This window comes from Peromyscus maniculatus, chromosome 21 (genome assembly GCF_049852395.1).
Source record: "Peromyscus maniculatus bairdii isolate BWxNUB_F1_BW_parent chromosome 21, HU_Pman_BW_mat_3.1, whole genome shotgun sequence".
Classification (NCBI taxonomy): Eukaryota; Metazoa; Chordata; class Mammalia; order Rodentia; family Cricetidae; genus Peromyscus; species Peromyscus maniculatus.
In genome coordinates, this window is record NC_134872.1 from 39,193,463 (window position 1) to 39,212,395 (window position 18,933).

Here is an 18,933-nt window from a genome sequence, read left to right on the forward strand (position 1 = left end):
GATTATTATTTTGGGTATATGGAATCCTTTGAGAGTCTATATTTCAGGATGGATTTTCCCCCCATCTCTTGAAAAAAAATGCTATTGGCATTTGAATAGGAAATGCATTTAACTTCCGGGACACCTGGATGCACTGACATCTGAGCATGATGAACTCCTCCAGTCCACAAGATACTTTTCATTTATTGGTGTCTAATCACAGCAAAAATGTAAAGTTTTCAGTGTATTACATTTTCTCCTTTTTGATTGTTTATTCTTAAGCATTTTGTTCTTTGATGTTAGAGTTTTGTCAATTTTTTTTCTTTAACATTTATTGGGCGGTGGGGTGTGTGTGTGTGTGTGTGTGTGTGTGTGTGTGTGTGTGTGTGCATGCAATAATAGCACACATGTAGAGGTCAGAGGGCAAGCCGTGGGAGTCAGATCTCCTTTCACCACATGTGTCCCCGAGGCAAATTCAGGCCATTGTGCTTGGTGACAAGCACATACACTCACTGAGCCATCTTTTTGGTCCAGTTTTCTCAATTTCCTTAACAGGTGTTTCACTGGGTGTTGAGCTTTAAACAGTTACTTTTCATTATTAAATATAGCCAGTACAGAGGAGAGGAGGTGAGATGCTTTTGTCATCAGATGACTATAAAGTCATCGTGTACCCCTCATCTTGACCCCTATCATGTTGATCAGATATCGTGGTGGCTGATGTCAACTTGACACAAGCTAGAGTCATCTGAAAGGAAGGAGCCTCAACTGAGAAAAAGCCCCCATAAGATTCAGCTATAGGACATTTTCTTAATTAGTGATTAATGGAGGAGGGCCCAGCCCATTGTGGGTGGAGCCATCCCTGGGCTGGTGGTCCTGGGTTCTTATAAGAAAGCAGCTGAGCAAGCCATGATGAGCAAGCCAGTAAGCAGCACTCCGCCATGGCCTCTGCATCAGCTCCTGCCTCCAGGTTCCTGCCCTGGCTACAGAAATGTAAGCGAAATAAACTGTTTCCTCTCCCACTTTGCTTTTGGTCATGGTGTTTCATCACCACCCCAGGAGAAACTCACTGTGCTCCCAGGTTTGCCCTCTGACTTGGTGAATCTGGCCTCTGCTGTTGCATCTAAAATAACCGACGGTTACAAGGAAAGAAAGGCAACATATTGCAGACAAGAAGAATTCAACACTATAGATTCACCATTTATTAAGTGTGTGTGCGCGCACACACGTGTATTCCCAGGTGAGTGCATGTTCACATGTAGAGACCAGAGGGAGTTCGCCTTTACCTTGTGGATTCCAGGGATCAAACTCAGTGCCAGGCTTCGTGAGAAGTGCTTTTACTGTTGAGCCATCTTGGCCCGTCATCCAGTTAACTTCTCAGTAGCTCCTTTACTGCAAGAATGACACTTGCCCTTACAAATGCAAAGGTAAATGGCAAGACTGACTGAATACACATGATATAGTCTTAAAAAAGTAAGTAAGGTTTTTTGTTTGTTTGTTTAATTCGGAGCTGAGGACCGAACCCAGGGCCTTGCTCTTGCTAGGCCAGCGCTCTACCACTGAGCTAAATTCCCAGCCCCAAATGATTTGTCTTTATTTTATGTTCATTGGTGTTTTGGCTGCAGGTATGTCTGGGTGAGGGTGCTGGATTTGTAGTGGGTAGCCATCCCAGCTTTGACCTGGAAGTTCCAACCCCCATTGAGGCTTTGGTAACTGTCACGCCTACAAGGCGGGGCCAAGGGAGGACCCTGAAGACCCGAGATCCGGATGTGCCTGCTCTCTTGGTTCTTGGTTCCTGGACCCTGGACGCTGGAGGTAAACCGAGCAGAGTTCTCCAGAGAACACCGCCAGACTGCGCTACACCTTTCCCAGACCGTTACCTATTCCTTCACTTGTGAGTTACCCCACAAAGTAAACCTCCCTTTTAACTACGTGGAGTGGCCTTAATAATTTCACCAATATCTGGCGCTCACGTGAGGCAAATTCCAAAGGCCTGGGTGGCTCCCACCCTCAGCTTCCTCCCCGGCTGGCTGGCGGGCACTGAAGCTGCAGGGTACCGCCTGCAGAGCTCCGGAAAACCAGGAAAAACCTACACGGTTCCATTGCTAAAAAGGAGCTAATCCGGTCTCAGTTCCGCAAGTTTAGCCCCCAGACCAGCCAAACCACTGTGAGTGAGGCGTTCCTCCTCCTCCGTGAACGCCGGCTCCCCCCAGCCCGAGGTTTCCACAGGTTCACCTAGTTAAAATAGACAAGGCACTGTCCCCAGTGGCGGCGGCAGCGGTGGCAGCATCCTACGGAGGCACAGAGAGGGCTTGGAGTCCAGCCTGCTGGCAGACCTATTGTCTGCAGAGGCAGAGAGGGGCTTAGAGTGGCCTGGAACTCTCCAGTCCCTGAAGCTCCAGGGAGTCACCAAAACAACTGCCTACCACCGCTTCCTGCCTGTGCTCACTCTGAGGCCAGCCAAGGCATTCAACAAGACCTGCTTTGGAGCTCTACCAACGCCGCCTGCTGGCTGAAAAGCGCTACTACACCCCCAAAACCACGGAAAGGTAAGATAGGCAAACTAGCGTCTTATCAAGTAAAAGTACTTGATAATTTTACACTTTAAAATTGACTAACAAATTTTGAGTAATTCTTGTAATATGGCTGACAACATTACCTCACAAGAATTTAAAAACCTTTTTGCCTGTATGATGAATGACATTTTCCTGGAAATATATGACCTTCCTAAGGCATATCTGGCCTGTACCATTTTGGCATTCATCATAATAATTCACACAGTGTTCAAATACTGGTTTAATAATGAGAACAAAGATGAGTCATTATTGGGACCGATACAGGCTTTAAAAGATAGCAATGAAGGCTTACAGAAAAAGATTCTCTCTCTGGAATCTGCTAACCAGGATTTACAGGCTTTAAAAGCTAGCAATGAAGGCTTACAGAAAAAGATTCTCTCTCTGGAATCTGCTTTAAAAGATAGCAATGAAGGCTTACAGAAAAAGATTCTCTCTCTGGAATCTGCTAACCAGGATTTACAAAACAGGCTTGTACCCAAAATTGATTTTATTGATAACAAATATGAATATTTAATGGATAGAATACTAACTCTCCAGAGTGAAGTTGTGGCTACTCAGACACTAGATATGGAAGAAAGATTATCATTAACTGATAAGATAAGGTCTATGGAATCATGTGTTTCAAAAGAACATAAAAAGTTCCATGATTCCATGAGAAATCTGGAGTCCCTTGCAAGAGAGGTAGGGTTCTGTTTTTGTCTTTCCAGGATACTGGAAATACCCATCTTCCAGAAATCATAAGGCTTTGGATATCCAGATGTCTACAGCAGAAAGAAAGAATCTATTGGTACCAATCTACACAGGGTAAACTCTCACTGCCTAACATCTATATCTCTTTCAATCTAGAAAAGTTGTGGTTCCAATTCAATTATAAACCAAGCTGGCTTTGGAGATGGAATTGGCTCACTCCTTCTCTAAACCCAAACATATTGCTAAAAGAGAAGGTTGAGAGATTCTTCAGTTCCCATATCAGAAGAGCCCTCTGGTGTGGGACAGAAGGAAACCAATAAAAGGGACCATTGTCTTAAAGATTCTAATTCTCTTCCATTGAGGCTTCGGTAACTGTCACACCTACAAGGCGGGGCCAAGGGAGGACCCTGAAGACCTGAGATCCGGATGTGCCTGCTCTCTTGGCTCCTGGACCCTGGACGCTGGAGGTAGACCGAGCAGAGTTCTCCAGAGAACACCGCCGGACTGCGCACACCTTTCCCAGACCCTGTAAACTATCCATTCACTTGTAAGTTACTTCACAAAATAAACCTCCCTTTTAACTACGTGGAGTGGCTTTAATAATTTCACCAATGCAGATTCCATGGAACTGGAGATACAAACAGTTGTGAGCTGCCATGTGGGTGCTGGGAATTGAACCTGGATCCTCTTAACCACTGAGCCATCTCTCCAGCCTGAAATAAGCCTTTTATAAATAAAAATGAATAAAATATATTCACAAATTTAATAAATTATAAAACTAACGAATTATCAACTATTAAAAAATTAAATGGTGATAGCCGGGCGGTGGTGGCGCACGCCTTTAATCCCAGCACTCGGGAGGCAGAGGCAGGCGGATCTCTGTGAGTTCGAGGCCAGCCTGGACTACCAAGTGAGTCTCAGGAAAGGCGCAAAGCTACACAGAGAAACCCTGTCTCGAAAAACCAAAAAAAAAAAAAAAAAAAAAAAAAAAAAAAAAAATTAAATGGTGAAAATATTTAGAGGACTTTCTTTCTGAAGTGAAGTCACCATACAGGGCTTTGAAGGGAAAAGAAAGTGTGAGTAGTTTTACAGGTCACGATGACCAGGGTGTGTGTGATGGAAAGTCAAGGGACGGATGGAAGAAAGACCTCAGTGACTTGATGGGATGTTCCGACAGTTGCTCTTAGTTGCCAAGTTAACCTGATTGAGAGGCCCCCGGGGTAATATTAGTAAAGCACCACTTCTGAATGTGTTGGAAGGACACTTTTGGACATGATTGACACAGGAGAGGAACTGCAAAGACAGGTCAGGAATGTGGGCAGCACCATGCAGTAGGCTGGGGCCCCAGGTGGGATGGAAGCAGAGAAAGGGAAAGCCGGGCGGTGCTGCGGGCTCTGAGCAAGTCTCCACCGCTGCTGCCGTTGCCCGAAGAGGTCAGATTTGGGTACTGCAGCCTTTCAGCACGGACTCAGACCAGCGGGCCAGGGAGCGTCCAGGTCTTCAGCCTCACACTGTATCACTGGTTCTCTTGTTCTGAGGCTTCCCGATGCTCTTTTGCTACCAGGTTATCAGCTTCTCCAGCATGCAGGCAGCCACAAGCTTCCAGTTGTATAAGCCAATACATCCTTTTATGGACACACACACACACACACACTTATTAATGGATTTTTCCATCAGGGATCAATTCTCACCCTTCTTTCTGTGGTCCTGCCAAAGTCCAGTCCTCATCATGCACTGACTGACGACACACACTTTCCTCCTCAAAGGCTATCATTTAAAGTGAGGGTGCAGGTGGGCAGAGAATGGGACCCTGTAACTTGGTAGAGAGGAGCTGATGGGGCTGGGGATGCTGAATTCCAACTGCAGTGGGTTTTACAGAGGAAGTCTCTTCCCCTCTCTTAGAGCAGTACCCTTCCCCTCTGCCTGAGGGATCTAATCTGTATTATGTGTAGAAATAGTAACGGCCTCCCTGAGGACGCTCCCGAGAAAGAAATGTGACAATCCTGTGGAATAAAGGTTAACGTGCTAATGACTCCTCCATTTCTAGATCCATCCCAGACTTGCTGAGAGTATAGATCCCTCTGGACATCTAGCTAGATCGTACTGTTCTGCTTAAGTGCCTCACACCCAGCCTGCTGACTAATTTGTGTACAGCCATTCTTCAAGCTAGTCTGAGGAATGACTCCACTTTTATCCTGGATTACCTTTCTTCCAAACAGTGATTCACTTCAGGACTCTAACTCTCTGAGCCTTGGACTCCATCCACCAACAGTACACCAAGGGTAGCAGGTACTGCCAGCCCCCACAGTAAGTAGGCTACATTTGATCCATATTTTGGCTAACCAATCAGATAAGCAGTATCATTTTGATCCATATTTTGGCTAACCAATCAGATAAGCAGTATCTTTTTTTTTTCACTCCCTGTGTTAAAACATCAAACCCAGAATGTCTGTTTAATGGATCCATATTTATCAATTCAATCTGACTTGGCTTTGTTCTTTCTGCCTTTATTTCGTGCCCTTAAATTCCATCCCTGTACATATTTGCCCAGACTTTGCTTTATGAGTTAATAAACTCAGGAAGTTCTTTAGGAGCAGTCATCTCCTCATGAGACACACTGTATACCTCACGAGACTTGAATTCGACTGTAGGTCTCCAGGAAAAATGCGCTCTCATGACAAGAACTGTACTAACTGAGCCATCCAGCATCATGTGATTAAAGAAGCAAAATTAGGGTCGGTTGAGAGAAGGGGGTCACTCAGAGCCAAGTCAACTCTTGATACAGCATGCGCCTGAATCCCAGAGTAACTCCAGAGGAGCTGGCCTAGATGTCAAAACGAAGTAAAGGGCGGTGGACAGCTTAGTGGGTAAGGCACCTGTGTGTACGTGTGAGGAGTGGACTTCGGCCACCTGAAATCCCAGCACAAGAGGCAGCTGAATGACGGTGCGACAGGCTGAGACTGACTGGAACTGGCAAGCTCTGGATTCAGCAAGACCATGCTTCAGTAACTAAAGTGAGGATTGACAGAGGAAGACGACAGAGCGAGCCCTGGCCTCCACGCCCACTCCCAGGAGAGCCGAGGCAGAAGGCACCCACTGTGAAACAGCACACTGTAAGCCGAGAAGGAGCTACTGCGCACCAGAGTCCAGCCTTCCAACACAGGCACACCGACCACGTCAGACACCAGGACATGGTCATCCATGGGAAAGCCAAACCTTGATCTCAGAACAAACATCAAACGGAGCAAGACATTTAAGACTTCTGTAGCCCTAACAGAGAGGAAGCCAAACCCAGCTAACCAACAGCTTCATAAACCTCAACCTATGATAGAGGAGTTACTAGAATGTTTACTAAAGATTATTAAAGGCGTCACCAAATCCCATGTATCAGCAGAGCAGACTTTTGATATGTGCAGAGACTCCACGAAATGGAAACTGAAGCCAGACTCCATTCCCGAGTCTGTGAGAAGAGAGAGGGAAAGCCCTGGCTACAGCAATGGTAGACTTTCAGACAGCCAAGCATACTTACCTTGTTTTTAACTCTTTTCCATTGCCAGGAATCTCCAAGGGAAATGACCAGGTACATGTTCCTTGAAGGAGATGCAGAGACTCAGCGCATGGTGCTGATGACGCGGCAGCAGCTTTGTACAGCTTCTCAGCAAGTCACCCCACGGATGGGGAGGTTGTTCAGGGAAAGGACACAACACACATTTAGGAACACATGGGACCAAGGTCCTCACAGCCACCTTCTGAGGAACCTACCACTGTTGAAAACAGTTGGCATACACAAAAACAGCCTGTCCCAAGTCACTGACCAGTGAGAGGCAGAACCTGGATTGGTCTCTGTTCTTAACCACACCTTAGTTTGAATGAACTAAAAACGTGGTTAAAAAGACCTTAGTCTCCCCCCATTTACAAGCCTATGAATCCTGGCACCTAAGCCCGGTGGTACAATGTACCAGTCTGGTGCTGGCTACCCACTTCCTTCCAGTACAGGAGAATGAATCAAGGGAGACCAAGTGTAATGTTCTTGTCAGTTTTTATTATTTCCCATTCTAAAGACAAGCACATTTACAGCATACATGGCTTTAAGTGAGCTAAGAATATATAAAACAGTAACTATATGTTCATATATATTAATACTGTCCCAAACAAATAAATACAAGTATTTAAATGCACTAAGCTTGGCAAGTACAAGTGTGTGTGTGTGGGGGGGGGGGGGGATAAAACAGTATTATACACTATTTTTACATCTTTAAAGGAGAGTACAGGCAGCTCTGCTGCAGGAGCCGACGGGATCCACACGGCACTCCCAGCTGTCCAGACACCGCACATTCCTTCTGAAGTGGGGGCAGACGGTGGACGGCACGTCCTCTCTATGGCCACCAGGAAAACCGTGTCCCACCTACAGTGAACAGCTCAGCCTCCTGGGGCGGAGGGAGCTGCCTGCGCCCATGCAGTGCCAGGTGTGCCTTCCTGGCAAGCCGGGAACGTGTTCTGCGCTGGGAGCCAGTCACAATGCCTTCAGAGAAAACACTGAAGCCACAGTCCCTTCCGTGATTAACCAAGTCTGAGAGGTTTACAGTGATTCATGGTATAAAACAAAGACTGAGAAAGTAATTCACATGCAGAGCGGCCGACAGGTGAGTCAGCTCTTGCTCTATTCCCTTTCTAAGTGTGGATTGGTAATGCCCTTCAGACAGGAAGGAGAGCTGGAGAACACGGGAACATTTCATTTCAAAGTCCAAAGCAATATTTAAAAAGGCAGTGATGTCAAAATGAGAAAAAAAAAAAAAAAAAAAAAAAAAAAGAAACTAGAAACGTAAGAGTAAATGGACCACAGAAGAGGGAAAGGGCTTAGCCAGCCCCACTGAGCCCCAGCAGCCTCTGGGGCTGTGGGAGAATCGGATACCAGCAGAACGGCCCCCTGTGGGGGGGTTGGATGCTGGGCGCTCCCTGTCCCTCACTTCCACAGTGCACTCTGAAGTGGGCAGTGAGCCGCCCCTCAGCAGAGGACCTCTTCCCCGAAGCAGCAGGCCAGGCTACGCACCGGTAGAAAGGGGTGCCTGCACCCTCCCTCACTCTTGTCCAAGGACTGGGCTATCTATGCCTCCATGTCCCAGGTTCAAGTCTGTTACATGTTTCTAAAGGAGCCAAAAGAAAACTAGCTAGACCTCTCTAAGAATTCCCATGGTGCTCACAATTGGTATCAGCATCATGGGTTATACTCCATATACACTTCTTTTACAGCCTTTTAAATAACATGTAAACAGAACTATGATTAACAGAATTTATAAAACATATAAATTCTAAGGAAAAAAATCTGCTATGTGCAGATAAGACTCATCATCACCTTGTAAAAGATGACAGACTAAATTGTCTATGAAATCCCTAACTTTCCTGTCTCACAAACCCCTCTCGGGCTCTCAATGTAGGGGATAGTTTGAACTGTTTCTCAATAGTCATATAACAGAAGAATAGTAACAATTACTATAAACCAAAAACTAAAATGGTTTCTTTAGACATTCACACATGATTTGTGGCCTTCTAGAAGATGATTAGAAACATCCCAGAAGAACATTTATTCTGAAAATATTTGCGTCTACTGTCTCTATGCCCCTAAATCACCAACTAAAGAGTTGTCTCCCAGACACCTGACAAGCCATAGTGAAGGTCTCGATTGCCAACAAGGGAGATATGCCCTGTGGGTGTGGACCTAAACATGGAGCTTATGAGGAGGCTGAGTCCAGGGACCTCATGGTTGGTTTTAGATCTCAAGCAGACACTCTTCTAGGACTTGAAGGGGCAGGAAGCGGTGTGGCCCCGGGTGCATGAGCCCCTGGTGTGACTGATCAAGCTTCCCTTCGACTTTGGGTTTCACAGAGAGCAGTGGCCTTTGGGGGCCACTAGAACCGGCTTCTCTCACAACACAAAGGTGCTGACTTCTTTTCCCCAAGCTGAGCTAACACCTCCTACTCTGCCTGGGACCTGGAGTTTAATGGGGTGAGTACTTCCTGTTTTACATTCAGACTTTTTGAAAGTAGACTTGAAGTCAATGCTCACGTGTGAGTTACTGAATAGAAAAATAAGTTGGGTGAGCAGTGCCTAAGTGGGCATTTGAAAAAGTCTCCTGGAGTTTCAGACACACCAAGCTGGCTTCTTCTAGGAACTAGGACATTAACTGTATAGTTACAGCTGAAAGCTATTGGTAAGGGCAGCCATTACTATCCACGCTATTGAGCCACACAGGACCCCTACAGATTCCAACACAAAATCATGCTCCATAGACTCTTTAGTGAAGTCTTTTTAAAAACACAAAAATAAAAACGAATCCTTCGGGTCTTCTTGAAGAATCATATGTGACACTAGAGGGTACCCACATTGGTTACATAACAGCTAATTAGAGGACACCGTGTGTTCATGTCTCAACTTTTCCGTAAGTCCCTTCTGGAGGCCTGTAATGCTTGGGGAAGGCCTTCAGCTGCAGGGAGTTAAACGCATATTTGCGACTTCCAACATTCTTCATTGTATTTTCTCTCCGACAACCCTCACTGGGGAAAAAACAAGCACAAGAAATGACAGCAGTGAAAAAGGAAAAAGAAAAGACTTAAAGGAAATGAACTGATTATTCCCATAGCATTAAACAAAGGTTAATAAGATGGGTGCTGGACTCATTTATAACAAACACACATAAGATGGAGGGTTTCTGAACGAAGCAGGTAAAAAGCACACAGATGGATACATGCTGGATGCGCTGTGGGCTGGCACTTCCAGAGCGATGTTGTATTTAGCAGACACAATTATTTTAAAAATACATGATTTTGTGTGTATCTTGGTTTTGGTTATCTGGGGTACTATCAACTTGTGGTTCAAAGATTTTTAGACAGCAAACTGAACGAACGGGGATATTTAACTCTTACCATAGCTTCTCAAACACTGTACCTTTTGTACGTTAGCAAAATCTGTGACCACATCAAAACCCAGATGCCGATTTTTCTTGCAGAATTCAGCAGGTAGCAAAAGCCATCTGGCCGAGGAGGCTGCTTTGGTATCTGTCTCCACCTAGGGGCGACTGTTCAAGAGCAAAGTGCCCAGATAGGCCCAGGCGCTGTCTGCAGAGCAGGTCCACATGCTCATGGCTACCAGGCGGATGTGCTGTGGAGGCTCCACTGATCTCCTGGTGGCCACGAGGCACCTTCTCCAAGTGGGCTGCTTTCAGTACAACTACTTCTTGTATAAGCGCCACTGAGCCCAACGTGAGCCCACAGGTGCTCTTCCCTGGAGAACTCACTACCAGCGTGAATCCCAGCAGTACTCAATGGAGGGGTGTCATAGCAACCCAGGGGCAAAAACAAATGGTACCCAGCAAGAGGATGAAGAGCCAGGGAGGCCTCAGAGTGAACCTCAAGGGAGTTCTCTGGGCAATGCTCTGGAGTGGCTTAAAATTAATAGCCAAAAATGATTCTTAATATAAATTCCTTTCCACAACACAGTAAAACTTGCTATTTTTATAATGTTTAAAGAGTAGCAATGAAATCAAGTAGTTGTCAAGTTCAGTAAAAAAATCCCCCTTCTGAGATGTAAAATTTGCAGTTACCAAGAAAACAGTGATTTTAAAAAAGTATTTCAAATCTTATGAAGATCACATGACATACATTAAAAAATAGCAGCCAAAGCCTTTCAAAATGAGAATGACAGTCCCCTGATTAAGAACATGTCAAGGAGGTTTTGGTGGGACAGTAGTGCTTATTCAAAAGAGATAAGACCAGGCAGTTTAGAGAAGCATCCACCTGCTTGCTGTTGACAGATACAGCCACTCTGCATGTCCTTGTTCCAGAGCCTCAAGCCATAGGCTGGATGTGTCACCTGAGCTAAAAACCTGGGCCACCCAGAGCAAACGACAGCATCTGCTGAACACTCAGTAATCAGATACAAATACAACTCTATGTAAAGCAGAAGCTATGAGTTCCCGTGCACAGTGAACCTGCCATGTCTTTGGAAGCTCCTGGCCTGACAGACTACTTCACATATGGCTTCTCCATTGATACAGAAGGCCCTCAAGCCCAGCTACCCAGTAGATGCCAAATGATAACTTAAAAACTGACAGTCTCTGTATTTACCTGTGAAAAGAACTAAAACTAGGTTTAGCTGACTGCATACATTGTACGTGAGCTTGCAATTCAAATTGTGCCTTTAATTTGACTTTTAAATCAAATTGTTTCTTCTACATGTTTCTAGCCAGGCTGATATGCCCTGTCTGCATGCTGACACTATTGGCATGATCTGCAGGTGTCCGTGGACTGGCTTGAAGGTTTGGGACAAGGTCTGCAGAGGTGGTAAAGGGTGCCCTGTGGCAGAGTCCTGCATGATGGCCTGAAGCAGCACACTTTCACTGACCACACTGTTCCAGTGTTGTTAGCAGGCAATAGTACATGGCAAGGCTTTAGGCAGATTTTAACGAGAGAGATTTAGTTATTGGACAATTCCTGATTTATTATCTCAAGAATTACTTCATTTCAAGGACATCAACTTTGGAAATTTGAATGGAAACTCTAAAGGACAATCCTAAGACCTCTGCTTTTCCTTCTTTTGAGGGGGGAGGGGCTTCCACTTTAGCGTTCATCTGAAGGCCTCCATGTCTAGGCCATGCCACAGTAGACATGAGTGACTCTGTAGAAGGACCACGTCCCTGTTTCAGTATCTCCATCTGAGTGAGTACAGGAGAAGGCAGTGGCGTCAGCATGGCTCTCTCCTTCAAAAGCTGCTGCTGCAGAGGATGCAGCTCTGACCAGGCACCGTACCACAGCTCAGGATTACTCAGAAGCAACCCAGATGCCATCAGCCAACACCAACAGTGCCTAGCTTGAATCATCTCCTTATCCTGTTTCTCCTCATTTCTTGATGTAGACAAGATTTTGAATACATATTTGGCTTGGTTTCATGAGCAAAAGACCTTCATGACATTAAAATCCAGTATAAAGGATAAACAGACTGAAGGTTGGTCTCCCCACCTCCCCAGTATGTTAGAGGAAAAAAGCTGATTCAAATCCCCAATCCCCCCTGCTGGGGTGGACTCCCAGAGCCAGCCAGCCTTTTGTACCTGGAGGCACAGGGTGGTGTACGGCTTTCTACTCACCCCTGGAAGAGACAGACAAGGAATCTCATTGTTTGCCCTTCTGATCCAACAGCCAGGGCTGTATAGGCCAGGAGGGGGGCTCGGCACCACAACAGACCATAGTGTCCCCGACAGGAATTCTCCCTGCCTGAGGTGTGGGCAGAGATTTCTCTAACCAGCACTGCTTCCCTTTGCTGTATAATAGTCCTGAGAAGAGTCCCTGCAAAGAGCTGTGGAATCCTGGGCCACAGGGGACAGAGGGTGCTGTCTCTGCAGTTACTTCTAGAGACTTCCCTCGTCTGTCTATGGTCTTTGCATGGCCACAGCACAACCCTGGAAATGATGCATTCCTGAGTCACCTCCATGTTACCTGGAGGGTACCAACCGAGAGCAAGGAATGGGGGCCGTGGGATGGGGATGGAAGGAGACTATGGACTCTCTCTCCCCTGTTCAGATGAAGCAAACAAAATGGTCTGTTGGGCTTGAAGCACATGCTTTGAAGGGAAAGGGCATCTATCAAATATTCCTTTCCAAGAATCACTGACTGGACAAGTCTGTCTGGTGACTAATGTCAGATGGGCAGTGGCTGAAACACTAAACTGAGAGATGCCACAGAGCTGTCACCACGTTTCTACTAGGAGAGACAAGTAGACCTGTTTATGTGGGAACTCTGAGGCGAGCCTGCCCGGGGGAATCTGTGGTGCTCAGATCTGCAAAAAAGGGCACTCCTCAGGTGTGGTAAGGACAACCTTCCTCAGCCCAACTGACAGATTTGGTCTGGCGTCTGGTATTCGCTACTAACTGCTCTGCAGCTCCTCCATGTCACTCTCCGAGATGAAGCCAGATCAGAGGCAGTCCTCCAAGTACTGTCAGGAAATCTCATAGACTAGAGAGGCTAGAGCTCTGGTGGATGGGTTTGTGGGCATGAGAATGTCAAGATACTCGAAACTCCAGATTCTCTAAGTCACTCCAGGTTTCCTACAAGACTCATGAAAAGAAATCTCCTTCATCGAACTGGAGGTCAAAAGCAGAAATACAACCTACTATGAACTGGGAGGTGGGGAAGGCATTCACTATTTCTTAAACAAGGCCACAAGGCAAGGGGAATCTTTCCTAGGCTACTTGGTTACTTTTATGGAGGACAATCACTCTCTGCCACATGAATGTCCGGGTGAGTAGTCATCCTATTTTAGGGGCAGTGCCATGTTAAAATTAAGAGTGATCATGGCAAAACCACAGCCATCTCCCTTTCTCACAGCTCTCTCTCTCACACAACTGCTAAAACTTAAGCCTCATTTTTAAAAATCATTTTCTCTGATTTTTTTTTGTTCATTATATATAACCTTATTGTATTAGTAAAAGAAAAAAGATATCTAGACTTCATCTGGAATAAAACATACAATTTGTAAATTAAAAAAAAGTTATTTAAAAAAAAAGTATATAACTCTTGCTACTATGTGTGTTACGAGTAACCCTGAAGTCACATGCAACATGTAATCTTTGTGTGCTAGACTCGGTGGCATGTGCTCCTGGATCCACAGCTGTGTCGTCCCCACGTGGAGACAGCTGGGAGCAGGGGAGTGTGACTCTACAATCTGCTTGCTATTGCAATCCCAGGACTACGCTTTGAAAGGAAAGTGGGAAGTCCAGTCCTATCAAGCAGGGGTATCTAGATAAACGAATAAAGCATCTTTTTCTTGTTGATTTCTTCAAAAGGCTAGGAAGGTCAGCAACACACTGAAGGAATAGTATCAAATATACAAACTCTTTTCAGACAGCAGCCCTTTCTCTTGGAACAGGGCACACAAGATGTACATGGAATAAATAGTTACACATCAGAAGGTAAGATATTTGGTACAAGTAATTCCAGGCCAGCTAAAGAATGCAGTCACAGGGCACCAGAAAAACATGTTACAAGCACTGAAGACGCTACGCCATCAAAATGAACGAGTCCTCTCGATGAAAGAATTTAGCAGGTATTTACAGTTCAGAAGAACAAAACATCAAACTGTAAGGCATGAGATAGTTCTCGGCAGACCTCGCTTGGACACATTCCTTCTGTCCAGTTTGGTACACGGTGGCTGGACATATTCGGGCACTTTTGTCTGTCCTGTGACTAATTTAATTTTTCATAATGATATTTACTTGCAACGCAATTTGGTCACCAGGTACGCTATGCTCAGAAAGAGCCACACAATCAGTAAATTGGGGCTCAGAGCTAATAAAGGAATGGAACAAAGGAGGCTGGGGTCTAGCCTTAAGTCTCGGATGGGCACCAGGCCGCTCAAGTTCTTCTGGGTGACTACCTCCCGTGTTCCAATGCTGTGAAAAGGAAAAAGTTGGGAGAAAGGAAAAGAAAAGGGGGAAAGAAAGAAAGAAAGAAAAAAAGACGGACACATGCGATGGGTTTTACCCAAAATTATGGGGAGAAAGGAGAACCAAAAGATAAGATTTAAAAAAAAAATGGAATGAACCACAACAGAAAGAAAAATAAGATGCAGAGAAGGGCATGAACAAAAGACCAAAACAAAACCAGCACAGTTACAGGAAAAAAAGGAGAGAGAGAGAAGTGAAAAATAAGGAAGAAATACTGCAGTCTACCAAAATTAAACACATGTAGGTTGAAAGGATGGTTTTCCATGTTCACCCTCTCTCGACTGGCCAAGCACAGCTTCATGCCGCCCGCCACGCCCCACATGCTGCAGATGGGCATTTCCGAGAAGCAAGCTGAACATGAAGAACCATGGGGGTTTGACCTTCTCACAGATGCCGAGTGAGGGTGGGTACAAAGCTGACTCTTGATTAACCACACAAACGAAAATCGTTTACCTGGGTGTCCATCCAGGGCAGCATCCTCCCCTACCTGCCTCATGTCTCAGTCCTGGTGGTGGAGGGGATAGCAATCCTGACTCCATCTTTGTGAGATACTGTTTCAGAAGATGATCCCTCAAAATGGAGTCAACCAAGTTCACACTGGAAATTTGGGGTTTTCCCTTATTTAAGTCCTATAGAAAAAATGTTCTGGAGGCTGAGTGTAGCTCAGTGATAAACTATGCTTGATGGCACTAGGCTCTGAGGCTGGATGGGCTCTGTAACCACGTGACTGAGGACCAACATCCCTCCAATCTAGCAAAGGGCAACACTAACACTGTTCTCAGGGTCTGGCAGGCACTCTGAAAAAACAGCTTGCAGATGAATAGGCGGGGCTCAAGCTGCCTCCTGCAGCTCCATCCTGCCTGGCTTTCTGAGTGGAAACCTTAAGCTGGGACTGGCCTTGCTGGAATGTGCTTTTCTGACAGGGGGCACTGTGCAAGCTGGCAGTACTCACTGATGCTTATTGTCTGCCAGGGCTGCCTGGGAGGTCACTGCGTCTGCCCAGGAGGGCCTACTATTTGAAGGTTTCAGTTCCTAACACGGGATAGAGGGCCACCTCTGCCTGTGCCATTATCCTCAGCGCCGGCCGGAGGGGTGCTGGGCTCAGCCCACATGCTTACAGGAATTGAGTAGGTGAACTAGACCGAACCTCACATTCATAAACACTGGGGACTTGAAATGGGCCCTCGTACAAGAATTAATGTTGCACATGAGGGCAACCACTACAGATCAATTATTATTGTTACTATTACGTGTGTGTGTGTGTGTGTGTGTGTGTGTGTGTGTGTGTGTGTGTGTGTGCGCGCGCGCGTGCGCACCTCCAGGAGTCAGCACAGTGTCAGCTCTGCTCCCACCTGTACATTCTACTCTCTCCTCTGATAAGACACAAGTGAGAGAGCAAGAGAACCCAATGCACCCTCTACTCAGTAATCTTGCTGGGATCCACTGATGCCTTTTAGGGCTCTCAGTGAGCTGCAGCACTGGTCGCTCCACTGTGGCCACAGAGCTTGCAGGTAACTAACAGAATGTGTCTTCGCCACATGGGCTAATTCAGAAAACACAAGTTGGGTGTGACAATCACCCAAACACAAAGGCCTGCAGCGAGAGGCCAGGACACTTCAGGGTCAGCAGAGGGCCGTGTTGAGCACTGTCACTGTGCTGAGGCTAGTGGGACAGGCAGAGGCTTTGTTTTGTATTTAATGGCCACTGAAAATAATCATCCAACTGAAGTATGCCCACTGTAGAGAGTTTAGATCCTAGAAATTCTGTGGCTAGAGACAGGGAGTGGATTGAATGAGACAGAGAAAGAGAGCAGGAAATATGTTCATTTCCTAGGAAGGTTATTCCTCGCTCACGATATTGGGGTTCATAAACAGTATGGCAAAACAACCCTAACTTAACAGCCTCTGAGCTGACAATGGCGACCGGAATGATGCTCCAGGACGCTGAACAAGTGCAACTTACTAACCTGTATTCAAACTGCTAGAGATCTACAAAGATGTGGGACTATTAACTTAAAGAACAATGTCTACAAAGATGTGGGACTATTGACCTAAAGAATGTATGTTACAGTCTGGCTCTGAAGTGTTCCTCCAGCAAAGGGTCATATGTTAAAGGCTTGGGCCCCAGTGCAAGCAGTACTCAATAGACTGGGAGGTGGTAACCTTAAGATGGGGCCTGGTTGGAGGGTGTAGGTCAGTAGAGTACATGTCTATAAAATCTTTTAAATTAGGTCAGTAGAGTATGTGTCCATAAAATCTATTAAATTACATTCACTGATCATGTGCGCATGTGCCATGGCACACGAGGTGGGGGGCATGTGTGACCTGCAAGAGTTGTTCCTCACCATGTGGTTCCCAGGGATCAAACTCAGGTCATCACGCTTGGGGACAAGCTCCTTTACCCACCGAGTCACCTCAACAGCCCTCAAGTTTGTTTAGATAGTTCCCTACATTTAGATAATGAATTCTCGTCATTTTCACCCAACCCTCCCTCTTCGGGTAGGAACCCTTTTCAAGTCTCCCTCCTCCTTCCATGCCTTCTTTTTGTGTGTGGCCCACTGAGTTTAGTCAGAGCTTCTTGCCAGAGTGTGGATGGGAACCTATTTACCAGAGCAAGGGCAAAGGAATGGGTCTTTAAAAGGTGCATCTTGTCTCAGCCTCTGTCACTCTGTGTCCTGCTTATTGGGAGGTGAGCAACTGTGTGCTGCTGCCATGCCCTTCTGCTAAGATACTCTGCCTTAGCACAGTCGAGAAACAGACTTGCCGAAACCTCTCCGACTGTTAGCCAAGTCCTCTTTCCTTCCCCTCCTTTCTCAGGTATCCTGTCACTGCAACGGGAAACTGGCAAGGACACATTTGTGACTGGAGAAGTGGGTCATCTGACTCAGAAGCCTTTGGAAGTGGCTTGCAGGAGGCATTCAGAAGAGTCTGGAGACACAGCCTAAAAACCCACCGGATGCCATAAGCAGTTTAATGGGTAATCCAGAGGTTCAGATGTCCACTCTGTCAAATAAAATGGGCAAGTAAAGTAAAGCCTTTGTTCAGGAGGCTTCTTACAGACGGGAGCAGACTCAAGCGGAAGCCAGACTCGAGGCCGTCCGCATTACCTTCTGGAGAAGGACTTCCCTGTATTCTGTCCTTGCCTGTGGATGGTATCACCTGTCGGGGGTCAGAGAGGCCACTGTTGAAGCTGTTACACAGGTGTTGCTGGCTGCTTTTAGCCGGACTAATGGTAAGAACGGGGACCAAAGGGCAGAGCTAAAAGGTGTGAAAGCGTTCAGATGTGCCCAGAATGAGCACAGGGAAAGCACACCAAGGAAGCAGTGGCTGCTGAACAGAGTAGAATTCACCTGTTGAAGACACGGCCCCCGCTAGTGGGCCCCACTGGGAGCTAACTGGGGCTGAGGACTGCTCTTATCTATTGAAAGGGTCGTGGTTTACTGCATTATTACTGGGATATGGGGGGGGCACGATTGGAGGTAGTGGTCCCAGGGGTGTACCTCTGAAGGACACTGGTCCCAGCCTCTGCTGTACGAGCGCAGGGACCCCTGTCTGGGTTGCCCTCACGTCCTCAGTGGTAGACATCTGTGGTCACTAGATCAGCCTTTCCTCCTACTGGACAACTGATGAGCCCGGACAGCTGCCACCCTCAGAACCGGGAGCACATACACAGAGGTGCAGAGGCCAAAGGGTGCAGAGGTTCTGGACACAGACCCAGAGTGCCTCCAAGACTCTGCTGCTTTTCCATCGCTAGGGGCGAAGGCATGGAGTGCTGAGGACCTTTAACAGAGAGGTTTAAATGAACTTGGAGACAAAACAAGAACGGGATGATGCCATTTACGCTACTATCAAGAGGCATGAGCTCAGGCATCACTTTGTGCATTGTGAGAAGGTCAAATGGCAGAAACATATAGAAAGGATAAGAGAATTGAACGCTTTAAAGAATTTGGTGAGGACAAATGATACAGAACATTCAGTAGAAGTGACTGTTGAAAAACGAGACTTTAACAGCATTGGTGACTACATCAAAGGAGACAGGAAAACCAGGTTTCTTATCCTTTCTTTTGGTATGCGAGGTAGGGAGCTTCCCAGCAGTGCTTGAAACAAGGCATCCATCAACAGAGGACAATCTGAATTCTGGGTTTCATTCTGCAAACACATCCGCTGCCTCAGAACCAGGACATCATTAGGGGGAGGTGGC

General features: G+C 46.3%; 1 protein-coding gene across 19 annotated transcripts in view; it reads right to left on the minus strand.

The window, feature by feature from the left end:
- Positions 1–7,264: 7,264 nt before the first annotated feature.
- Inpp4a (inositol polyphosphate-4-phosphatase type I A) overlaps positions 7,265–18,933 on the minus strand; it is a 128,601-nt gene continuing 116,932 nt past the window's right edge. For 8 of the 19 annotated variants that reach the window (XM_042266157.2, XM_015998955.3, XM_015998960.3 and 5 more), the window contains one exon: positions 7,265–9,793. In XM_042266157.2, the coding sequence (XP_042122091.2) occupies positions 9,661–9,793 (133 nt within the window). In that variant the 3' untranslated portion in view covers positions 7,265–9,660. Of the gene's footprint in view, positions 9,794–11,709; positions 14,680–16,020; positions 18,882–18,933 lie in introns of those variants that run through there. The other 11 variants (XM_076557472.1, XM_015998961.3, XM_042266150.2 and 8 more) reach the window with 2 other exon arrangements.